The sequence below is a fragment of the Myotis nattereri genome, assembly GCF_964212035.1.
Source record: "Myotis nattereri genome assembly, chromosome: 6".
Lineage (NCBI taxonomy): Eukaryota > Metazoa > Chordata > Mammalia > Chiroptera > Vespertilionidae > Myotis > Myotis nattereri.
In genome coordinates, this window is record NC_138081.1 from 76,569,128 (window position 1) to 76,596,016 (window position 26,889).

General features: G+C 36.7%; 1 protein-coding gene across 1 annotated transcript in view; it reads left to right on the forward strand.

Moving 5' to 3' along the window:
• AHI1 (Abelson helper integration site 1) overlaps positions 1 to 26,889 on the forward strand; it is a 163,571-nt gene that overhangs the window by 43,989 nt on the left and 92,693 nt on the right. The window contains exons 17-20 of the mRNA XM_081094098.1: positions 2,148 to 2,278; positions 3,746 to 3,886; positions 16,505 to 16,701; positions 23,854 to 23,968. Of these exons, the coding sequence (XP_080950224.1) occupies positions 2,148 to 2,278; positions 3,746 to 3,886; positions 16,505 to 16,701; positions 23,854 to 23,968 (584 nt within the window). The remainder of the gene's footprint in view (positions 1 to 2,147; positions 2,279 to 3,745; positions 3,887 to 16,504; positions 16,702 to 23,853; positions 23,969 to 26,889) is intronic.

Here is a 26,889-nt window from a genome sequence, read left to right on the forward strand (position 1 = left end):
CATTAATCCTCACCCGAGGATAATTTTTCCATTGATTTTTTTTTTTTTTTGAGAGAATGGAAGGGAGGTGAAACAGACAGAGAGAGAAACATCAATGTGAGAGAGACATATCAATTGGTTGCCTCTGGAATGTGGGCCAGGGATCGAGCCTGCAACCAAGGTATGTGCCCTTGACTGGAATTAAACCTGAGACCCTTCAGTTATAGGGTTGATGCTCTAACCACTGAACAAACTGGCTAGGGCCTCAGTATCTATTTTTAATGAATATAAATATATAATATAAGGATTACATTTTTCATGACAATAATGGTGGTGGCTATAATAGAGTCTTTCTGACAATAAAGGTGTTGGCTATAATATAGGCTTTATGGAGAGGCAGGCCTTTGAGCTTAATCTTGAAGAAAGAGAATTTAGATAAGGTGGAAGTGTATTAAGTAGGAAAACATGAAAAGCCTGGAATAAAGTTCAGAGGTGGGATAATATAAGTTGTATTCTAGGCAGAGGGAGTTAGTCTGTATGATTTTGTTACTCTCTTTTTAAGCGATATAGCTTTCAGCATTAAGATTATGCTTGGTCTCAGAGGCAAACTGCTTAGAATAAAATAATGGCCTTTTCCACCCCTTGCTAGCTGATTTGCCTGTGTGTCTCTCTTTTCTCATCACTCAAATGAGAGAGATAATATATACTCATAAGAGTTTGAGGGGAATAAACTAGTTTATATATGTAAAGTACTTAAAATAGAGCATAGTAGAGACCCAGAGCACGGATTTGTGCACTGGCAAGGCAGGTCCCTCAGCCTGGCCTGTGGGGATTGGGCCGAAACTGGCAGTCTGACATCCCATGAGGGTTCCTAGAGCGCGAGAGGACTCAGGCCAGGCCGAGGGACTCCACCGGTGCACAATAGGGGCTGGAGAGGGACTGTGGGAGGGCTCCAGGGTGTGTCTGGCCCATCTCGCCCAGTCCCGATCAGCCGGACCCCAGCAGCAAGCTAACCTACCAGTCAGAGTGTCTCTCCCCAGGTGGTCAGTGAACATCATGGCAACTGGTTGAATGGTCGAATGAACAGTCGAACACTTTGCATATTAGGTTTTCATTATATAGGATGGAAAGGACTGCAGAAATGTTTGACTTTGTAACCTCAAGAATTTATGTTAAGATAATATAAAACTGCAAAAAATTAGATAATAGTATGAAGGTTACCAGAGAAAAATGGGGTGGGGATAAAGAGGAGGTCAAATTACGATTAGACTTTGGCTGGTGAGCACACAATGGAATATACAGATGATTTGTTATAGAATTGTATGTTTGAACCTTATATGATGTTATTAACCAGTGTCACTCCAATAAATTTAAAAAAATAAATAATAGTACAAAAATATATATACAATATTTATTATAGAAATCGTGTTCATAGTAGGCGAAAGCTGGAAATAGCATGTGTTGTCCAACAATGGGAAATGTCTTAAGATACACTTACACAATAATATAACATATACTTATTAAAAGGATAATGCATAATCTATGTATTCTGACATAGAGGGCCATTACTTGTGATTTTTTGCTGACAGAATAAAGCAGATAACAGAGCAGTGTATGTAATATCCTCTCTGTGGATTGGGGATGATAATAGCGCCTGACTGGCACATAGCAAGCATAAAATTAAAACCGTGTTAGCTATTTTTCATAAGCAAAAAAGCTTCGAAGCCTGTATGCCGTATTTAATAGATGATTTAATAATATGTCTGTCTAATGTTTCTGCAAGAACCAAGTGTAATTTTAAAAATTCATCACATGGAAAAAAAATAAAAATTCTGTTCCTTTTTTAGTAACCAACTCAAATGCTACTTCCATAATGTAGTCTCTCTTTATAGCTAGAAATAATTTTTCTTACCCAAATCTACAAAGTACTCTTTCTTTTCTTCTCATGTGGCACTTTCTACATCCACTTACTGTATTACACTGATGCATTCCTTCTTTCTCCTACTAATTCTAAACTCCCTGAGCTCCATACTCTGTTCTTCAGTCTGCATCCATCATAGAATGTTTCCCACTTAGCAGATTTTCAAAAATTGTTTGTTCAGCAAATCAAATATTTAAAACTTTTTACCACCCAGATTTTACATTTGTAAAATCTTTTTTGTTTAAAGATTAGCAGCAAGGAAATTTGTAGGAGCAGCAAATTATCGGGAGAAGATTCATAGTACTTTGACACCTTGTGGGACTTTTCTCTTTGCTGGAAGTGAGGATGGTATAGTGTATGTTTGGAACCCAGAAACAGGTAAATATTTAATTAAAACTTGTTTTTATTTTTGAAGAAGTGTGAAACTACCATTTTATGGAATAATTTTCAAGGAAATTCTGATTGCAGGTTCTCCATTATGTTTTCCGGAATTGGAATGCTGATAATGGAAATCAGCTGCAGTCTAAATTTATATTAAATTCTGTTCTTTATTGTTTTGATATATTCATGGATTTTGAATTCCACATTATAATTTAAGATTTATTATTTCCTTGTCTGTAATGAGATATGGTGGATTTTATAAAAGTATTTAATGAGGACTGTAATGTAAAATACAAGCATTACAAGCTGAATTTGGAGTATAAGTAGGTATAGAGTGGTGAAACATCTACAATATATTTTCATTAGAAACATTCCTGTTAAAACTTTTGATGTATGAAACTCAGTAACAATTTACCTGAATTACTATAATTCACTTCTTTTCCAATAAAATAAACTATTACATTGGGAAATTTATTTGTGTCTTACCTTTGCTATTTTAAAAAAGCTATAACTACATAAACATTTTTAGCAATAAATTGAGAGAATTTTATGAAATTCACTGTATAATTTCTTAAGAACAGTATTTAATTTCCCCTTGTTTATTCTGTTGGTCTTTCCTCTAGGCATTTTTGACTGGTCAGTTTGCTTGTGGTTTTTTTTGTGTGTTTTGTTTTGTTTTTCTTACTACATTTTTATATTTTAGCATCAATTCAAAAATGTTAAGCCTGGCCAGTATGGCCCAGTGGTTGATCATTGTCCTGTGAACCATAGAGTTGCGGTTCGATTCCCAGTTGGGGCACATGCCCAGGTCGCGGGCTCGATCCCCAGGGTGGGGTGTGCAGGAGGCAGTCAATCGATGATTCTCTCTCATCACTGATCTTTCTCTCTCTCTCCCTTTCCCTTCCTCTCTGAAATCCATAAAGTGTGTGTATATATATGTGTTATATATATATTTTTTAAATGTTAAATCTCTTTTCCTCTTAAATAAATGGATCTAGAGTTTTTGCTTTTTGAATTCTGCTTTTCAGAGGTTTCTTAGACATCTGCTGTAGGCCTCTTTTAGCCAGTAGTAATCATATATATTTTTTAAGGAGATGATACCTCAAACAGCCTCTGGAAAAAAATTAATCCCCATCAAGCCTTCCCCGGCCAGAGAGTTTCCTCGGTTTTAAGAGTCCTGCAGTTCCTCCCGCGTTCTCTCTGGAGTTCTTTGTTAGCTGGCATCTGCTCAGCCCTGTCAAACCTCAGAGTCAGGTACCTCTAAACTCAGTCTATTTTGTGCCTTGGAAATCTTGTTGAAGAGTTTGGATTGAGAAGTAGAAAGAGGAGGGCCAACAGAATGAAAAAACAAATATAATTATGTAATTCAGTAGTACTCAAATATTTATAAGTATTTCGATAAGTTGCAGAATAATCTTCTAATAAGAAATAACAATACACATTATTGAATCTTTTCTTATTTAGGAGAACAAGTAGCAATGTATTCTGACCTGCCATTCAAGTCACCCATTCGAGACATTTCTTATCATCCACTTGAAAATATGGTTGCATTTTGTGCATTTGGGCAGAATGAGCCAGTTCTTCTGTATATTTATGATTTCCATGGTAAGTCCACTGCTTGATAAGTAAAGAATATTTAGAGTAACCTTTACATTTATACTGAACCAGGAATCGTGAATTCTGACAACTGTCATTCTTTATATTAACAAAGCTCTCTTGAATATATTGTAAGAGCCATGTACATAAATAGATTATATTATTGTTATATTATAGCATTTTATTTGCCCATAAGCACTATTATTCTGGAGTTTAAATATCAGCAAAAGTACACATCATAGTTGTGCCATTACATTGGAATCTCAGAAAAGTAGTCATCACTTCTTCTTAAGTCAATTTAAATAAGCAAAATGCATCTAAAATTATCTGGGGGTGGTAACTAAATCTAAAAGGTATTCCTGGCTGTTGTGGCTCAGTTGGTTGAGCATTGTCTTGTACACTGAAAGGTCATAGATTTGATTCCCAGTCAGGGCACATACCCAGATTGCAGGCTTGATCCCTGGTCAGGGTATGGGAGGCAACCAATCCTTATTTCTTCCTTCCTTTTTCCCTCCCTCCCTCCTTCCCTTCCCTTCCTTCCTTCCTTCCTTCCTTCCTTCCTTCCTTCCTTCCTTCCTTCCTTCCTTCCTTCCTTCCTTTTCTTTCTCCCTCTCCCTCTCCCTCTCCCTCTCCCTCTCCCTTCCTTTCTTTTTAAAATCAATAAAAACATATCCTCAGGTGAGGAAATAAATAGACAGACAAACAAACAAATAAATAACATTTAGGAAATATGGATCTTTAATGTGTTCAGTTGAATATTGAGTTAATTTCTTATTCTCTGTTTTTGTTTTTTACTAAAGCACATAGTTTTAATAAGTTGCAGAGTTTCTTAACATGAAAAGAAGACAAAAACTAATGTCAGTGAAAGCAAGATCCAGAATTATAAATCTAATATCATTGCTACTCTAAAATTACACTGTTTTATCATTCTGAGAGAGAAGGAAATAAAGACTAGGCACATTTTTTCAGGAATAGCATGGCATTCTTAGAATATACAATTTATGCTATTTTTCATACATTTCTTTAATTTCTGTCCTGACATTAAGATTTCATTGTTCTGTATTGTATTGTCAGGGCTGTCACTCTCAAAATTCATTTTTTTCATATATTAAAAACTTTATTCATTTCTTTGATTTGTTTAAGATGTCATGTATCGTCATTCACTGTTTTTGCCAAACTGGGATAGCTTACACATAAATGTGGCACTAGTGGGACAAAGTGTTTTAAATTAATGAAATGTGAATGCTTAAGTTATTTGCATTAATACAGATTGAATTGGTAATGGTTGTGATAAGTCCCTAAGTTATTAAACAATTAAGTTCTAACCCTGAAGTTCTTGATCATAGTATGAATTTTATTATGTCTTCTCAGGCAAATTATATGAGAAAATAATGTGTAAAATTGAGACTTACCTTATTTTGAATTACTTTGCAGAGAATTAATAATGAATTTCTCTAATGTGGCGAGCCAGCACGGCCATGGCATACTCAGGCCCACATTGGGCGCCATATGTACCGCACCAGCTCTGCCAGGTTCGGTGAGCCTGAGAGGAGGTGGTGAAGGATTGAGAAGACAGACAAGAGAAGAAAGCTGGGTCTGGGTGGGACACTGTCCTCTCTGATGGAGAGCTAGCGACAGTGCCACGGACTACAAGCCATGTCTTTATTTTATAGCCAGATTCCACGAGGCAAAGTAAGGGCGTAGTCAAGATATTTACAACATTCTCGTGAGTTTCCATCCTACTCAGTTACATGCACCTGAACTCTATCAAGCCCACATCACTCAGGCATGTGGGGCCACGTGTTCGGGCCATAGGTTCAAGCGTACAACTATAGCTGTTGGCTATAATTGTGCTGAGAGGGCTTTGCCCTCCAAGCTGGGACTTGCATGTGGCCATGAGAGGACTGTGCCCTCTCATTAGTCCGAGGCTTGAACCTGTCCAAACACTATAGCCACTCTCCACACTCTAACATGTTCAGATTTATGGAACACTATTATTAATAGAATTGTTAAAACAACATAATACCATTTACTATTACAAGCAAAAATAAACACTGCCTGAGTATAGGAAAAGACAAATGGCTTTCTCAAGTCATCCAGTGTCCAAATCTGGTGTCTGGTTAAACCTTGTATCCTGAAACAGGTCTTTCTATGTGCTCCCCCAAATCTTCACATAAAGGAGAAGAACTCTACCTAAGGACTTTATAACTAGAACTGTTATATAGGAAATAGACTCCACAGTTATTTCCTCAGACTCAAGAAGTTTCATAACAGTCTTCATTCAATTTCTGATTTTTTTTTAGGCTTTTGAAATTTTCACTACACATGCAAGTTAAAGTTCCACTCTTTTTATTTCCTTCAGTTATTTTTGTTGTTGTTGTCATTGATAGAGGGATTTCATCATTAGATTAGCCCAGTCAGGTTAGCCCATGTGGCTTTTAGACAATAGGTTTCCAACTAAGAGGTTCATTCTAGAAATGCCAGTAAAAGAGCAGGGTTTAAGGCTCAGTTCTGTTTCTTTTTTAATTATTATTATTTTTTTATTGCAGAGAGGCAGGGAGAGGGAGAGAGATAGAAACATCAATGATGAGAGAGAATCATTGATTGGCTGCCTCCTGCATGCCCTTGGGATCAAGCCACAACACAGGCATGTGCCCTGACTGGGAATCGAACCGTGACCTCCTGGTTCATAGATCAATGCTCAACCACTGAGCCATGCTGGCTGGGCTCCGTTCTGTTTCTTTAGTGACCTTGCACAAGGCTCTTGCCTTCCTAAAGCTCCATTTTCTTATCTAGTAAATGGTTCTCCTGCTACTAATACCTGTGCTACCTCTTATTGTGAAGATACTATAAGACGGGGACTATGGAAGTACTTTGTAAATTAATAAGCACTAGATTAAAACAAACAAAGAAAGGTAAAATGGGTTGTTATCATACTCATCCAAACAATGTTTACTTGATTTTATGGGAACTTATGTTTTTATATGCTGGTAAGCATCTGTATATTGAATAGAATTGAAAAGGGTTTTTTTCCCCCCTCTCTAATGCACTCTTTTGGTAGACTTTTCCTTTTACTTATTAGACTGTGTAACTTTTAGGTCAGTTGTAATAGAAAATAAATGTAACATTAAGAACATTGTGTTATATCCACACTATCTTAACGTGGAAGAGGAAGGAGTTCTAAGTATTTTAGAAATGATCAGTAATGCATACGAAATTAAAATTTGTGCAATGTATTTAGAACATGATTTTTTATATTCTAACCTTTAAAAACAAATGAAAACTTAAAATGTTTTTAACATATTTTTCCAACTCTTTGCTGCTTATTTTTAAAAAGAGGAAGCTTAGGAAGAGGTTACATAATCTCAAGCAATCCAACTTTTAGCAGAGTTCTTGTGCATGGTATATATCCATTAGAAAATGAAAATTCTCAGACTAAAAGATTTTACTCATTAAATACAGGCCAGAATCATCAAGTCAAATAGTCTTTAAATATTTTATTGCAAATATAATGTGTGTGTGTATATATATATATATATATGTATATGTGTGTGTGTGTATGTGTGTGTGTGTGTGTGTGTGTATTTATTTATTTATGTTGCCCAGACTTTCTGGTCTGAAAATAAAGTTTACATGTAGCTTTACATAAATGTATTAATGTTACAAAATTTGAAAGATATAGAACAGTTACATGACTTTTAAATAGTATTTATCAGAGCTGCCGATATGTTCAGGTAATTTTCAAGGAAAATGGAGCAAGATTATTTTTTTTTTACAAGTTAAATAAGCTGCGAATGAGACCACAATGGTAGCAAAATGTATCATCCATCTTTCAGTTCTAGCAAAACCTGTGAAGAGTCAGCAAGCATCTTTCCCTTAAGCATATGTTCAGTTGTGGTCTTTTGGGTCGTTCATTCTACTGACTTTTTGCTTTTTTTGGTAAGAGATATGATTTTTACTTTCAGAAGGCAGTTTTATTTGCCTGATTTTGAAAGGGTTAATCATCTAGTAATACACAATTTAGTCACAGAGTACCACAAATAATGTGCTTTAAGGATTCCCATAATAACAGAGTACTAGTCACAGAAACGGCTTCTACTGAATGACATTTACAAGGCTAGACTTTAGCAATAATGTTCTGTTATTAATCAATATTTATCTACCTCAGTCTCTAGGAACCTGCTCTACATTTAATCATAATCATAGCTAATACTTACAAAGCACTTTCTGTATTTCTGGTCCTGTTTTAAGCACTTTACACATATTTAATTTGTCACAACAATCTTATGAGATAGGTTCTATAATTATCCCACTTTATAGGAGCCAGGACTTGGATCCATACAATCTGTATTTGGAGACCATGATCTTATTTGCTACACTACACTGCCTTTTTGAGCAGATTTTCTGAAATGTTAGAATGTTTTGATTATCTATTAAGCAAACCTTTTTTCCATACAGTACCATTTACTTTATACCTCTCTGTGGAGTATGTGATTTCTTTGTATCATCTATGGTTTGTAGGAAGCAGATATAGTGGCTTATTCGTCTTTTTATTACCAGTACAGTACCTAGTCTGAATACTGACTTGTGATGAAGTACATGTATGTATTTTAAGTAGGATCAAATTAGGGAAGTTCTCAGCATTACTTGATAATTTCAGGTAATGAGCCTTATATTTCACTAGGTGGCAATATCTCCTGAGTCAGCATTAAGTCTGGAATGCTTTTCAGTCCTAGTCTTAGATAAGACAAATCTTTATTGAGCACCTATAATATGCCATGCTGAACAGGGCTATGAAACCCATGAATCACGCTCAGGTTTTCATGCTCTATTCCAATCCTTTGTGTTTCCTAAGTAGTTGATTAAACCTCTGGGAAAACTTCAGTTAAACTGAAAAGCAGTCCTTCCATTGACACTAAAATTATTTTTGTTATAGAATTCATATTTATTAATGACCACCTATATTGTCATTGTCGATAGCTTTATTTTTCACATTGTGACATGCTTTACTAGAGTTTAGAGCAATGTATACCTTCAGGTGCCTATAAAAAATTTTATTATATTAACTTACTCTTTCACCAAAAGTCCATGGTGTTTATAATGCCCTATGTGTAACACAGTACCTGTTATATTACTGATGTACACTAAATGTATAAAATAAGAATTACAGATTCTGTAAAATAGAATTTTTTCCTTAAATTGTATAAAAATATAGAATGAAAGGCATATGTAGTTAACAGATTTGGGGCTAATAATAATAGTGGTAGTAGTAGCTAACATCTATCAAGCATTTATTATTAAGTTCTCTATTCTTACAAGCATTTTACATATATTATCTCATACAGAACTCCCCAAATCCCACGAGATAGATACTATTAACTGTCCTCATTTTGCAGATGATGAAACTGAGGAACAGGGAGAATGAAATAATTTGCCTCAGGCCACACAGTTGGTGATTGTTCAAGCTACCATTTGATTCTGTGCTCTTCAAGTCTAGAGACCATGCTCTTAACCATTACGCTGTCTGTCACAGCTACTCTTGTCATCTTTGCATTTCCTGTATCCTAAAGTAATTTAAGGATGCAGCCAAATATTCCTCTGGTGAAATGTGGGTTTTTTGTTTTTTGTTTTTTTTAAATATATTTTATTGATTTTTCACAGAGAGGAAGGGAGAGAGACAGAGAGAGTTAGAAACATCGATCAGCTGCCTCCTGCACATCCCCCACCGGGGATGTGCCCGCAACCGAAGTACATGCCCTTGCCCGGAATCGAACCCGGGACCTCTCAGTCCGCAGGCTGACGCTCCATCCACTGAGCCAAACCGGTTTCGGCTGTTTTTTTTTTAATATTTAGGAGAACCCCTTAAGATTAAAAGGAACTTTGCTACTCTAGTATTAATGTTACTAGTTTACTCCTTTACAAATTTGCGGGGTAATTGTAATGCATTAAGCCATTCTCAATATAGTCCAAAATACAAACTTTCTTTATTATGTAGCATTACATTTTAATATATAGTTACTATGACAACATTTTTGCAATGGATAATGTCTAGTTGAAATAAATTTTATATCCATAGTTTTATGTATAACAATGATATTCTTGATGTTCTAATGATGAATGATTAGAAAACAAACTCAGATATTGTAATTGTCATACTTGTATAAGATCATGCAGTAATAAAAGTAATTGATTGTAGGTTAGAGTTTTAAATATCTATTATTAGCCTAGTAGGATAAATTAAAAAATAAAATGCCATATTTTAAGACATGCCGTACTACCTATTTCTTGATCATATCCTGAAGCATCTATTTTAGTCTTCACTAATGGATACTTTGATTTGAAAGCTTATGTCATTTAAGGATTGAAGACATGGAAAAATTAGTCTATTTAATGGCTTTGAGCATAAACCATAGTCCTGAATTCTTTACCCAGGCATTTTTTTTATGCTTACATTGGTGCTTTTTAATGTGCACAAAGAAAGAAGAATTGTGTGGTGTTAAAATAAACAGCAGTGTGGTGGGAAAGGCCTGAGTAGGAGTGAGAGTATTGGGATTTTCGACAAAATGCCATCATCACATTTTGTTTGATCCTGGCCAACTGATTTAGCGTTTCTGCATCTGTTTTTTCACCTGTTGAATTTAAATAATACCTGTTCTATTTGATCTCAGTATTTTGTCAAAGGATAAAATGAAAGTACAAAGCATGATGAAGTTTAGCTATGTTAGAATTCATGAATGAGGCTACCGTTGAGAAATTCTAGCTATTTTCTGTAGCAATAGATGCATTACACATTTTCAGTGGAATAGCATGATGTGTGTTAATGAGTTGATAATGGAAAAGGAAACCAACAAAAGAACAATAGCTTGTACTTCAGGGAATTTAGTAATAATTACTATATGTTGGTCTTTTACTAATGGATTTAACAAATGATGGTAGTTGCTCTCCCATTTGGTTGGCTAGGAGACATGAATCTGTTACACTTTTTTTATAATTTTTTGAACAGTTTTTTTTTTAGTCACATCATTATTTCTACTTGATATATAAAATGTGTCAGGGAAATACAATACTACTAACAGGCCCTGAAATTACCCAGGCTACTAGAATTAAAGTGCTACTCAATAGAACTTCTTGGATTCATCCACATAGTATTTTAAAATTAGCTGAAGCAGGAACAAGTCAGGCTCAGTAAAATACAATATGAAACATTGTAAGCCCTAGATCATTCTTGTTTTAGTTCATTCAGACAGCTTATAAACAAGAGAATTTTATTTCTTACTAGAGGCCCGGTGCATGAATTCGTGCATGGGTGGAGCTGGTCGGGCCAGCCATGGAGAGGGGAAAGGAAAGTTGGCCAGCCGGCCCTGCCCCCAATTGGGGTGGGTTGGGCCGATTAGGGGCCGGACGGTTGGCCAATTGCCCACAGCCCCTGCCCCTGGCCGGTCCCACCCCCGATAGGGATGGCCGGCTGGACCCCACCCATGCACAAATTCGTGCACTGGGCCTCTAGTATATAATAACAGGTCTTGAACAAAGGAATTAAATGTTGAACTAAATGGAAATCTTACTGTTAATATAGTATAAGTGAAAGAATATGCTGCTTTTTAGTTGTACTTTATTTTAAAGTTAATAACATAAGTACACATACATATTAATAATAACAAACCTTGGATTCAATCCAAATGCAAAGGGCACTGGATTAAAATATCTTATTTCCTCCATTCTTCCTCTTATAAAGATAAAAGTCTTCTGAGAAAACCATGTTATTTATAATTATTTAAAGTCCAGGAGATATACAAAAACATTGAACTTACATAAATCAAAGGATTGTCAATTCTGAAGACATTTTAAGAATTTTTTGTGTAAAATTTAGAATCCCAAACTATAGCTGCTGGAGATAATTGTGGAAGTATTTTGATTGATAAAACATTATTTTAAGCAAATGTAGTTGCCACCTCTCTGTATTGACCTCCAAAGAGTCAGACCCCAAGCGGGGGTTGGTATCCTTGAATTCTCAGAGCCTGCTCTAGTACAGTTCTCACAAGAGGGGGTGAGACTGTTAAAATTGTGAGTTTTAAACATCAGGTTAGATTAGGGCTAAGTTTTAAATGTACAAAGTTAACTTAGCACAAAGAAAAGAAAGTAGTGAAGAAATACAGTTATTTAGTGGCAACATTATACTCCAATTGTGGCGTATGTAAAGGTGTTTTTAGAAACCTTTGAAATGTTAGATGCATAGAGCTTGAAGGAATTTCCAAAGTCATCTATCATAACCTATTTTTACAATCTGTATGATCTTGTACAAATAGGTGAATAATTTGTATAATGTCGGGGAGGGGAAGAATGAAAGAACAGGAGCAAGCAGCTTCTTTTTGTTTCTAGTATCTGAGAAACTATGTCTTTGTGAATATTTCTGCAGATGTTTTTATCTCTCTTGTCACAGTCACAGAATAAGAGGTGCTGAAGACAGAGAAGGGTGTTAATTTGACTCCTTTAAATCCAGTCAGATGTCTTTTGTATAGAAAATTCCCTTTAGACAATGGAAATGAATATTCATAATTTGGGGTTTATTATGCATCTGCATCCACTTAGACCATTTTAATCCGTTCTGAAAACCATCTTAATGCCGGGAAAAATGAAGGAACATAAATATTTAGGCAAAGCCTTTTGTTATTTTTCACTAGTTAAAAAATCTTAAAAAAAAATAAATCATGCTTAGCATAGCATAATACTTAGAAAATACAGTTTGGCAAAAAGAATAAAATAAATACCCAAAGCTTGCTATCCTGTATAATATTGCTTACCTCAGTATATATGCTTCTGTGCATACTTTCTCACTCAGAGCTGAAATTGAAATCATGGCTAATATATATCTGGCAAATACAAAAACATAGGGAGTGAAAATTGCCACTAAATAGTTAAACTCAGCTTTACTTTCCATTCATAGCAGCAGAAATCAATGAAATGTTAAAAGGATAATTTTGTACAGTAAAGAAAGATCATGGAACATGATTTTCATGTGTTAATTCATCTCTGACCCATCTACTAATGTTAAGCCTTCCAAATTCTAAACCATAGGTCACTTTTATATCTTTAAAGTTTCTCTTATTCTTTAAACTATCTTTGAATATTTGAGAATAAAATTAATTTTCTTTTTTTAAAATATATTTCTTTATTGATTTCATAGAGGAAGGGAGAAGGAGAGATAGAAACATCAATGATGAGAGAGAATCATTGATCGGCTGCCTCCTGCACGCCCCATACTGGTGATCAAGCCCACTACCCAGGCATGTGCCCTTGGCTAGACTTGAACCTGGGACCCTTCAGTCCACAGGCCGACACTCTAGCCACTGAGCCAAACCAGCTAGGGCAAAAATAATTTTCTGATTAATTTTCTGAGTGTGCTGAAAAGAAGTCCAAAACGTGTACTGGAAAATAGTAGTCAGACCCACAAAATCTAAGTGTAGAAAGAGCTACACTTCCATCTAAGAACAGTAATTGGTATTAAGGAATGTGTGTCATTGAAAAGGTGATTATAAGCAGGTCTTCTCCCTCAGTAATGTTCTCTAATACCATCATCAAGGTCAGTATGGAGAAAACACTAATTATTAAGCTAGTCTTCATTTAGAGTGTGTGAATGAAGCAGTACATGAATATAAAAATACAAATCCTAAAAATTTTTATATGTATCTCAAATTCATGGTTGATAAAACCAATGTTGATAATAATTAAAAATTAATTAAAAATCACCCTTTTGTATATTATATTTTTGTTGTATATTATATTGGTACTATAAACTGTTTTTCTTCCAATGAATAATACATTATGAGCAATTTTCCCATCATGATAATTATATTTCTACTAGAGGCCTGGTGCATGGCATTTGTGCACTGGGGAGGGAGGTCCCTCAGCCTGGCCTGCCCCCTCCTGCAGTCCAGGACCCCTCAGGGTCCCTAGCGCTGCCTTGGAGGCAGGAGACGCTCCCCCCACCGCCGCTGTGCTCGCCAGCTGTGAGCCTGGCTTCTGGCTGAGTGGTGCTCCCCCTGTGGGAGCACACTGACCACCAGGGGGAAGCTCCTGTGTTGAGGGTCTGCCCCCTGGAAGTCAATGTGAGTCATAGACTGGTTGTTCTACCATTCGGTTGATTTGCATAATAGCCTTTTATTATATAGGATACATAATTTTAGTGGCTGAATTTCCTTTCATTAAATGAATACAAAATGTCTTTATTACTTTAGCTTTACAATAAGACTTGAAGTCAGATTGTGTACGTTCCCTTTGATCTTTTTCAAAGTTGTTTTGGCTGTTCTAGGTTTTTCATTGGATTTTTAGAATTTGACAGTTCCTCAAAAATAACCTGCTGGAATTTGAGTGGGATTACATGGAATATATGGATCCTTAGGAGAGAATTAACATCTTAACAATATTGACCGTTCCAACCATGAACACAATATATCTCTTTATATTTAGGTTCTTCAGTTTTTCTCAGTAGCATTATGTAGTTTTCAGTGTGCATATCCTTCATATGTTTCATCAGATATTTCCCAAAGTATGTCATATTTTTATGCCATAAATAGCATTTAAAAAAAATTTCTTTGTTTCTTTGGTTCTTGTATGTAGAAATACAATTAATTTTTGTATGTTTATCATGTGTATTGAAATTTTGCTAAAGTCAATTATTCCAGAGACTTATTTTTTAAGATTCCATTCAGATTTTTTACACAAATGTGGGGCCAAGGCCTGAGAATGAATACCTCCTTCAGTTTTCTTTCTTACATTTTTCACTTGCCTCAGCATAGGCTTATCTCTTCATAGACAATCATATCTGTAAGGAAAGATAGCTTTGTTCCCTCTGGGTGTAGCCCATTTCCTGGTAGTTTCAAGCAGGAGGGCATATCTGGTCCCTTTTGTTCTTTTTTAGCCAGGGGTGAAAAAACTCGATTACCTGTCATTTGCTTTTTAATTTTTATTACTGCAGTTTTTTATTTTATTTTAATGAAGACTCTTTAAATGTTCAGGTAGGAAAACTTGTCTATATTTTATGTTGGTGATTCTTAGTGTTTTCTGACTCATGCAGTCCTTTGATAGCTAATCTGATAAAAGTTATGGATCTGATTTCCAGAAACATTTACATACACACATTCATGTTTCTGTATGTAACTTCAGGAGTCTACAGAGTCTCTGAAGGCTCTTCTGTTAATTCCATATTATGAATCTTTGCTTTATTTATTTTCGTGTCACGCTTAGAAATGCCTTTCATTAAGGAAATTGATTTTTAAATGGTTACATTATATTTTTTCTCCTTTGTACATACAGACAGACATTTAAATTTTTTCAAATGAACTTATTTTAAATGATCAGATAATGTATGTTGAAGCATCCTAAAAACCATAAAGTGCGACATAGATGGTGTTGTTTTCATCATCATCATCATCAAAAACTTACATCCTTTGAGTCAGCCATTCTGCTCTAGTGAATTAAATCCAAAGGATTATTTAAGAAACAAATTAAATTATGAAAGTAATTGTTCACACATGATCTGTAATGAGGGAAAACAGAAAATATTGTAAATATTTAATAATAGAAAAATGCACAAATAAATTATGCTGCTTCATTAGAGGTGATATTGTAAAGCTTTTTAAAGTGATAATTATAGGCTCTGGTTGGGTAGTTCAGTTGGCTAAGGTATTGTCCTAGTATGCCAAGGTTGTGGGTTCTATTCCTGGACAAGGCACACATACAGGACTTAACCAGTAAATGCATAAATAAGTGGAACAACAAATCAATGTTTCTCTCTCCCCCCCCCCCCACCCTTCTCTCTCTTAAAAAAGTCAATAAATAAATAAAAATGGTAATTACATTGTTGTAGAAATATGAAAAGTATTTTCATTTAAATTGTTAAAATGTTAGATAACATTTACACCCTGATATCTTACATAAAATGTATATACGTATTAGAATTAGGAGGGAGAGAGAAATGGTTTTCACCATTTTGCTTTAGGGAGATAGATTTGTGAAGTATTTTTTGCATTTTATTTAATGCTGTTATTGAATGCCTTTTTGTTGTGCTTGTTAATCCTCATGCAAGGATATTTTTTTTATTGATTTTTAGAGACATTGGAAGGGAGGGGTGAGACAGAAAGAGAGAAATATCGATATGAGACACATCCATTGGTTGCCTTCCAATGTGCTCTGGGGCTTGGGATCGAGCCTGCAACCGAGGTATGTGCCCTCGACCAGAATCAAACCCACGACCCTTCAGTCCACAGGCTGACACTCTATCCACTGAGCCAAACCAGCTAGAATGCCTTTGATTTTGTGTATCATTTCTTTCTATACATATTCAAATTAGCCTTCCATGCAATTGTTATATTTACCAGACCAAGATAGTGCATGGCTTTCAGGACTCAATTATAATACTGCCTGGCTTGAAATAATCTGTGAAATTTCTTCTTTATGGTTTTATAGTATTTAGTAATTTTACATTTTGCCAGTCACGTTATCTTATTACCCAGTATTTGAAATGTATTGTGCAATTTCTTATTTATTTAATGCTACAATTAGGTGGCTTAATTATTTCATTACACTCTTGCTATTATAATTTGAACTAATATGGATTCATTTTTCTAGTTGCCCAGCAGGAGGCTGACACGTTAAACCGCTACAATGGAACATCTCCATTCCCCGGAATACACCAAAGTCAAGATGCCTTATGCATCAGTTCTAACATGCCTCAACAAGGCTCTTTTCAGATTGATGATTATGTCCACACTAAAGATTCTTCAATGAAGATGCAGCAAGTGATACAAAGACTCAATTCTGTCACAGTATGTTTATTTTATGCAGTTGAGAAGTTGGACTTTTTAAAACCATTTCTATCCTATTTTGCATTGTCATGCCAATAAGTATTAATTGAATGAAGTTAGTCTACTTAAAACTAGGCATTTTTATAGTTCCTTTCTAGTACTTGTTATAAAATCACTAACTTCAGTAAACAGACTGAACTTAGGGTAATCTATCATGTTTTCCTGACTTGGTATCTCTGTAAAGACCAGCCTAGGATGTGTTTCTTTATTTAAAAATATCAGTGTGTGGTCCTGGCTGGTGTGGCTCAGTTGGTTGGAACATCATCCCATGCACCAAAATATCCCTGGTTCAATTCCTGGTCAGGGCACATACCCAGACTGCAGGTTTGGTACCCAGTAAGGGGACATGTGGGAGGCAACCAGTTGAGGTCTCTTTCTCACATTGATGTTTCTCTCTCTCTCTCCCCCAACCCCTCTTCTTCCCTCTCTAAAAGTCAATTTAAAATCTCTCTCTCTCTCTCTCTCTCTCTCTCTCTCTCTCTCTATATATATATATATATATATATATATATATATATATATATATAAAAGCTTAAGTGACTGTTATGACTGGCCAACCTAACCACTGGCAGACGCTCCATGCAGGAGCTGCCCCCTGGTGGTCAGTGCGCTCCCGCAGCTGGCCAACCTCCCACAGCTTCTCCCTCCAGTCGGCCTGCCCCAATCGGCCCTGATCGCTGGCCAGGATGAGGGACCCCACCCATGCACGAATTTGTGCACCGGGCCTCTAGAATATAAAGGAATAGCCTTAGTATGCAAAAACAGAGAGAAATAGACTTCAACAAAGAAGAAACATGTACTTCCTAAAAAAGTAGATACGAATGTGTCATAAGCATATTTAAAAGTTCTATCTCACTACTAAGAAAAGTACTTTAGAAACCAGGTATTGCCTATAAAACTGGAACATAGATAATGAAAATGAGGAGGAGGATGCTTGGTTAAAATTAGTGTAGTATTCTATTAGTGACAAATAACTAAAAAATCTTTCTTAAAGATAAGTGATAAAATGTATTGAGAAGCTTAAGTCCTTAACAATATTTATGATGTTTGACCTTAATAGTTCTTTTAGTTAGAATTAGTCTTGAGCTTCTTAAAGACAGGCTGCAGGCTTGTGCCTTGCTATGTTCTTACCTTTTGGTGCAGTGCGTGGCACTTAAGAAATATTATCCCTTTCCCTGCTCCTTTGATAGGCCTCTTGACCAGCTTTTGTTGTTGCTGTTGTTGACCAGTTTTAAACCAAACATACAAGGAATTACATTGAGACACCATTAGTTCTGACTATACTTTCTTTTTCTCTCCTTTGCTTCTTTGAAAGTTAGAGAGTTTAAGGTATATCACAGCACAGATCACACTCCGGCCCTGGGTTTAGATTTAGTTGGAATATGGAGGAAAAGCTTTTTGGTTGGCATATTATGCTACCCTTCACTAAGGAGTTAGGATGTTTTAATTAGAGATACAAGCCATTGAGGTGTTAGGCTGGGGAAAATGTGAGCAGGGATTTTAAAGGAGAGTAAGAATCTTCTAAGCAGAGACCAATTAGCAAACTGTTACATAGTCCAAGAAAGAGGAGGTTAGCCTGGGCTAGGGTGGTGTTAAAAGATAAATGGAGGCATATTGAACATTTTAAGAGTTTATTTGAGCAAAATGTGAATTGGGCAGCAGCAAATGGGAAATGGTTAGATGGTTAAATGCGGCCCACCTACAGGAACTGGGTAAAGATGTAAGCAAAGCAAAGCAATTATTAGTTAGCTCTTTGTGATTGGTTGTCCTTAGGTTCCGTTTTGTAACCTTGAGGCACTTGTAGGACCAGACTTTGGTTTCCTATGGAGACTGTCGTGGCATTAGAGTTGTCTCAGTGTAAGAAAGAAGGCGAGCCCCCAAGTTCAGGGGTCCTGGTGCCGCACACAGCACCCCCGGGAGCCAGGCAGCCAGGCAAGTTTCTCTACCTGCAGGAAGGCGCGCACACACATGGTCTGGGAGTGCGGGTGCACTGAGCAGGTGGGCCGCCCCCCCTCCCCGCCTTTTAATCCTGACCCACGTGACCTGTCCCTTGCTCTTGATTGGAGTGCAGGCTCACAGTCTTTCGTGATTGGCTAATTCAAAGGGAGGGGTTGGCCTTTGTCATTTCAAGATGGCGACCCCCAGGGGAGTTGTTAAGTCATGCGGCCAAAATGGCAGCTGCCTAAACTATTCTTTGACAGAAAGGATTACTTGTCTATTCTCACACTCAGTCTACTGGCATCCTTGTTTAATTAATTTTAACATTGGTAAAAGTGAAGATGCATGCAGGGCATAGATTTGGGATCTACTTGGGAAGTAGATTTGATACCATTGTAATAATACCATTGTAATAATCTGGTTACTTTTTAACGGAAAAGGGTCAAAGGAGAGACCAGCCAGTATAGGCATGCCTTTCAGCTTTGCCAGAAAGCCGCATTGAGCACTCCACGTCTGCGCCCCGCTGATGGATGGGGAAGGGCGGACAGAGTCAGGGCGCATGCCCAGTCAGGTGTGAGTGCCCGGTGCTCACTCCTCCCCCAGCTCCGCAGTGAGTCGGGGCCAGGGCTGGGCGCCCACCGCAACCAGCGGGACCCGGGTATTTAAACTGCGTGACGCGGAGCACGTGTCCTCTCGCCTCTCGCCTGCCGGCCTCTACTCCCCTGGCTCCCGTGGCTCCCGTGGCTCCCGTGGCTCCCGTGGCTCCCGTGGTGCAGGGATTGTGCTCCCGGCGCCCACGTGGCTCACGGCCTGTGCGACTCCACAAATGGACTCATTCCGAACAGTGGAACACAAGCAGCGCCTGGAGGGAGGGGGGCATGTTCGTAACCCTAAGTATATGGATAGTATAAGCATCTTTTCTGATAGAATTTGAAACTAATTTGAAGTTTCTTTGCAGCTTGAATATTACCTAGAGTCAGCTAAAGTGGTCAGTCTTGTAAGTGAAGGGGAGCAAAGTTTGCCACCCAAAATGTGCCTTCTGGGCTATTGATTTTCAGCTGGTTATTAAGAAACAAAAAACGAAGAAAGACCCTCGGAGCCTCCCCCTTTCCTGTGTGAGGGGCGCCTGTGGGGAGGGAACTCGCAGTCGCAGCCGCACCTGCACTGGAGGGGAGGGTGCAGCAGGGCGGTCACCGGCCTCCAGCCCCGCCTGATTGCCTGGTTGGTTCTGCTTGGAATGTTGGCGGGTCTGTTCAGCTGCCTGTGACTTCCCCTCCCCTCTCCCTGCTCCCTCCTCCTTGGTCCACAAGAGCCATAAGGCCTCAGATGCCCAGTGCCTCTCTGGGTCGCATTCTTATGGCAGCCCGTGCAGCGATTTGATTCTTAGCCAGTTAGAAGGACTTAGAGTGTGGGGCGAAAATTACCTTTTGAGTCCCTGCATAAGTATATATAAAATGAATGTTATATCTCGCCCAAGTGTTTTTAAATTTAATCACTAAAAAGGAGACTACTTGTTAGCATGTTTTAACTTTTTTAACATGAAAATTATTCCCCTCCTAGAGAATTAGTATTTGCATATTTTGTGCAAAGGTGCTTATGCCCTGAAAGAGTAGGCAAAACAGTTTTGTAATGAACTTGGCAGAAGTTCAGGTGATCTCTTTCCCTTTTTCTCTATTGGGAATTTGATTAAATTTGTATGCTTTTAGTTTCCCCCAACATGGAGGTTGTAAACTGACGCTGGCAGACTGTGGTTTTGAATGAAGCAAGCAGAAAAGTGCGTTGTGAAAAGAGGGTAGATCGGTGTAGGGTAGACTATCTTAGCCAATCCTTCTGTTGTTGTAAAATTATTAAGCAATTCTTTTCCACAGCATGTATTTCAAAAATAGAGATTGCTTCACTCTTTATAATGGTCATTATTACTTTTCTTCCTCTATGAAGTAGTGAATATATGTAGGCTAACTTTGAAAATGAGCTCTAATTTCAAATCACTTACTATTTAGTTATCTCAGACCTTAAAAATGTATTATCTGCTTGATGTTGCCACTCATCCTGAACATTTGATAGTCTCTAAAGAAATGTGTCAGGAAAGAGCAGAATTAGCAAAAAAAAAAAAAAAAAATGCTTTAGGAAGAACATATAATTGTAGATTATATGTTGGGTTTTTTTTAACAGCATTTTATTTAAAAAGTGTGACAAGTCTTTCTGTTTGAGTGGAAGCATTTAAGTATCCTATTCCAGGCTTCCTGGTGTTCTTTTTATTTTAGCACGAGTAAGTTTCTGAAGAGGAAGATTGAAGCCTCTGTGTGTGTGTGTGTATGTGTGTCCCCAGAATACACCTGTTCTTTTGTACCAGATTTCAAAATGCATTGTTTGCCATGTGGGATAGATATTTTCAAGAACACAGAAGTAAAACTGAAAAATGATTCTAAAAAGAGAAGTGGACTAAAGAATTAAGCGATAAATATGTCATTTTGTGTATAGTGGTTTCATTTAAAAGTATAGCTCTCTGAAAAATTTACTGCATCATCATACTGCATTGCAGGTATCTCATTACTCTTCTAGTGATGTTATTACTAATATTTATATAGCACTTGCATAGCACTTTATAATTTTCCTTTGCCAACATACTCTAATCCATTGCTTTTATTTTTTAAGTTTTTTATTGATTTTTAAAGAGAGAGGAACGGAGAGAGAGAAAGAAGCATCAGTTGGCCGCCTCCTGCACACCACCCACCGAAGATCAAGCTGAAATCCTGGCATGTGCCCTGACCGGGAATCGAAGTGGCAACCTGTTGGTAAATGGGAGGACACCCACCAACTGAGCCACACCTCCAGGACTAATCCATCTCTTCCCTAATGTAACTTAGTGCTCTACGGTTAGCATATGTGACTAGCTCTCTATCCAGTTCATCTTTATTGCTCTCACAGCACATTCCCATTGAAGCACACATACTACTTTTATTATCTCCATTTAAAGATGGAAAACAAAGCACAGAAATGTTAGAAGATTTCATTGTTATCTTAGGTATGATATTAATATAAATAGTCAATTTTAATTTTGATCAGCATTTGATAATGGCTCCTGCCCGGCTGTCATGGCTCAGTGGTTGAGCATCGACCTAGGAACCAGGAGGTCACGGTTTGATTCCAGGGCAGGTCAGGGCACATGCCCAGTTTGCAGGCTCGATCCCCAGTGGCTGGTGTGCAAGAGGCAGCTGATCGATCGATGATGATTCTCTCTCATCATTGATGTTTATATATCTCTCTCCCTCTTCTTTTCTCTCTGAAATCAATTAAAAAATTATTTTTTCAATGGCTCCTCATCATATTCTTTAAATTTTCTTCGTATCTATTTTTTTACAGATGGAGAGATAGGGGGTGGGAGAGAGAGAGAGAGAGAGAGAGAGAGAGAGAGAGAGAGAGAGAGAGAGAAAGTGATAAACAGAAAGAGAAACATCTGTTGTTCCACTTATTTATCCATTCATTGTTGCTGCTTGTATGTGCTGTGACCGGGAATCAAACCCGAAACCTTTTGGTGTATGGGATGATGCTCCACCTGCCCAGGGCCTGATAGAATTTTTAAAGCTGGATAATTTTTTTAGCACTGATGTGGTATTTGACCTGATCTAACTACTTTGAAAAATATTTTTCTCTTTTATGAGATGATATCATAAGAGTTTAGAAACTTTAAGACTATATTATTATATGGTCTTAATTAGTTGACTATTTTGCCAACTATGTAAATAGCTCTTTGCCTCAAGAGAAAATCTTAATCTAAGAAATACCATTTGCTATCACTTTGGAAGAAGAGAAGTGTTTACAAATAATGAGTCAGATAAAGGGCATGTAACCGCAATCTACTATGTAATACAAAACATCAAAAGGGGATTTTTAAATGCTTATACAGGGAAGTCGTCTGTGTGATGTGATCATTTTTAAGAAAAGTGAGAAAAAGCCAGCTATTTTCATATACAAAGATTTATATACCATTAGCTATCATTTAACATTTTGTTAATTCATAAATTATATTTTGTCAGTAAAATTAGAAATTCAAACTTTCAGATTTTTCAAAATTAGATCACATTTTCTTGTGATTTTGAAAGTGATAAAAATAATAAAGATATAATGAATAATTTATTAATAATGAACAAAACTAGGTCATTGCCAAAATTGTAAGTTATAAGATGAATTTGCTAGTAAACATTTAATACATTTTTGTGAGCTATTCTTATTTTCCTACGATAGCTGAAGTTATACTCTCATACTTTTATGCATTTCATTTCTGTGAGACCATTTTACTCAGATAATCAGGTTTTTTTGTTTTATAGAACATGGTTTTTGTTTCAGAAGTATTGCTTGATCATTACTTTAATGTTGTTTTTAAATAGCGTCTTAAAAATAAGGTTTTTCGATGCAGTGGAAATTGTTTCACTTGGCAAGTTAGGTTGCAGCTGTGTTATCTATGTCACCATGATGTATATAAACAAGAATATTACAGGTGTTTTCTGTTCAGGCTTTTTAAAAGGAAGTACCTGCTATTTCACAAAATGCTAGAGAAATGTGGGTCTGAAACATTTTAACTCTTTCTTAATTGAAAGCTGTCAAGGAGTCACTTTTATATTTTGCATTTCTTTGTATAACTGTTAAGACCACTCCATTTTGCATTACAAATAATGTCAGTTCCATGATAAGCTATCTTGTTTTATTAATAAGGTTGGTTTACTTTAATATAGTTATGCTTTCATTGCCATTATTTTCCTTCCTTGATAAAAATACTATTCTGTTTTGTAAATTTTAAAAATCAAGCATATAGGCCAAAACCGGTTTGGCTCAGTGGATAGAGCGTCGGCCTGCGGACTGAAAGGTCCAGGGTTCGATTCCGGTCAAGGGCATGTGCCTGGGTTGCGAGCATATCCCCAGTAGGGGATATGCAGGAGGCAGCTGATCGATGTTTCTCTCTCATTGATGTTTCTAGCTCTCTCTCTCCCTTCCTCTCTGTAAAAAATCAATAAAATATATTTTTTAAAAAATCAAGCATATAAATCATTACCACTCCCTTTCACCTACCACATGTCATGGTTTGCATCGTACTAGTAAGCAAATCTTTCTCATACAGCGTTTGCATCAGTAACCCAGGAAATTACGCTTTTGTCTGATTTGCCTTTCCTATTACAGGTCAACAAAAATCTCTCGTTTACTTCAACATCGGCCTCCTCACAGCAGTCTAAGTTAAAAGAGTCAGACTTGCTGGACACTCAGCCTCCGCGTCAGTTTGGTTTTGCTCAGACGGGTGAGCCCCTTTCTTATGACCTTTTAAATGTTCACATGCTATCTTCTTCATGAATGTTGTTTATTTTATTTTAGAAATATAGCTCATAGCATTGTAATGGTCTGTTTTCACACTTGAATTATATTCTAGCATCTTTTTTTTCTTCAAAAATCCCTGAAGTTATTTCTAAAGCATATTTGAATGTGGTAACTTTAATAGTAAATACTCTCAACCTCTATTCCATAGAACAGATAACAAACTAAAAATAGCAAAACATATGAGTTTTGAACATGTATACTATTAAATCTGATTCTGTTTCCCTTAGGTAAAAGAACCATAATTGACTTTTAAAATTATAATTGACTTCAAGGAATTCAGGGTAAAATGTTTTGGCAGAAACAGGCTCCAACCTGTCAGTGATATCATGTTTCTTCAAAGTTGGCAAATTAATAAGATATGCAAAGAAGCTAGTTGTAAAAATCTCCATGAATCACTGAGTTAAAATGAACTATACAATGCAAATTTTTAGGCTAATGTTTTAAAATAATTTGAATAAGGTTTTCAAAGGACATCAAAATAAAGCATTTATGTGAGAATGTGACTTTGGGGATGGAAAGATGCCTGTTTCTATTCACTAGCTATATGTTTTTGACAGTATTGTGTATATTATTGAATTGTTTTAAAAATTGAGGCAACTGAGAAAACCTAATTATCTTCAACAAAAAGATTATAATAAGAAACTTTGGCTTGAAAAGATTGATATAATTTACTTAAAAATTTGGGGACAATATTACTTTTCTAGTTTGAAAGTGTTTGCAGTTTACATATACAAGTTATTTTAATAATGCTTTATAAATTACATATTATGGTAGGAAAATATTTGGATCAAGAATTCTTATGTTCACTCCTGGCTGCTGTGCCTTTTATTATAACTTATTACCTGTGAACCTAAGAATCTTCACTTGGAAAGTAGAAATGATATTTACATTACATTCTGTTGAAGTTCAAATTACATAGCACATATGAAACACTTTGTAAGCATAAGGCACTATTCAAATATAACATTCTTAAATTGTAAACATGATGAGTATTGTAAGCTAGCTTTGAAAATACATTGCGTTCTAATTTCAAATCAGTATAATGATTAAGTTATCCCAAACAATTAGCAGTTTAAAATTTAAAATTTGTAATGTTCTAGATATCTGCCAGAATTTGGAGCAAAGTGCTGGTCCTTCTTATGTACAGTGGGGGGCACACCATGTGCTCTCCCTGTAGACTCCTTCTCTGCACCCTAACTAGATACTTGGTTTGCTTTTCAGACCATGTCATTTTATTTTATTTTTTAAATATTTTTTATTAATTTTTTACAGAGAGGAAGGGAGAGAGATAGAGAGCCAGAAACATCGACGAGAAACATCGATCAGCTGCCTCCTCCACATCTCCTACTGGGATGTGCCCACAATCCAGGTACATGCCCTTGACTGGAATTGAACCTGGGACCCTTCAGTCCGCAAGCCGAGGCTCTATCCACTGAGCCAAACCGGTTTCAGCAGACCATGTCATTTTAATGACTAGGAGGGAGAGAATCTGTTTCTACCACTTGATCTCTATCATTTTTCTCCTGAATCTACAATTCTTCTGGGAACAAATTTTTCATTCCACACTTTAGGATTAAAGGCATGGAACGGAAATGTTTGGTTGAGTAAATGTATTAAAATTCATTCAAGTAGTGTCTGAAGTTTGTCAGCCAACAAGGTGTAGATGATAGATATAAAATTCTTTTCTGTAAAGGGAAAGGGAAGAGAGGATAGATAGGAAGGCCTTTGAAATGGAAGAGGGATTACCAGTGGGACAGATAAAGAATAAAGAAAAAGGGTAAGAGGAAAGCTGGGTATGATAAAGACAAGCTTTACAAGCTTCACCATTGTACATAGGATTGGCTCTGCTTGCCTTCAGTTTTTCTGGCCAAATAGGCTTTGCATTGGGGTATTTATGCCATGCATGTCCCTCCATGTGTCCTCTACCTCAGAAGCATTACCATTAAGCCATGTTATATACATGACAGTACTTCACTTGATTTTGTTTTAGTTGTTAATATGCCTGACCGCATTTTAAGGCATATGCTTCCTAAAAAATTTATTGCTATATCACTGCATAGAAAAGTTATAAAAGCAGAATATGTAATTTGTTGCAAAATTGCCAAATTAATCAATTTTATTCATGAAAAAGCCAGTCTTCTCAGGGGAAATCTTGCACTAGGAAACCGATGAACTAGTTTCTACAGCTGACTTCATTTCCGATGATTACAGGGTGTCGGACCATTTCCGTAGGCCTCAGTTTCCTTATCCCCACAGGCAAATAAGGGTTCTGGGTTGTGAGTTTCTCTCTTTAAAATTCTGTGATTCTAATTAGTAGTCAAACCAGTTTTAAAAGGGGATAAATAGTTAAGTGTTCTCAACTCTACAAATAATCTATTAGAATATGAAATATCTATCTATCTATCTATCTATCTATAGATAGATAGATAGATAGATGGTTAATATGCAATGTGTCCCCTTAGGAGCTCGACTGGGAGACCGGGAGTTCGATTGCTCATTATAATGTGCGCTGACCACCAAGAGGCGGCATGGAACATGGCGGGTGACCAGCGAGTGGCAGGGCACTGAGGGAAGGAGGAGGTGGGGAGGCAGGGAACCTAATCAGTTCTGATCTCCAGCCAGGCCTAGGGACCCTACCCATGCATGAATTTCGTGCACTGGGCCTCTAGTAGGATTATAAAAACAAAGAATATAGATAGGTTTTTAGTAAGATTTTCATTTTTGAACATCAATCTAAATATTCAAGTGATATCTGTAGATGTTTGGCTTTGTACAGTATAAATAAAAGCTATTTACATAGAGCTAGCCCACTATCCATCTTGCTAGAGGCTTACAAGCAGGAGT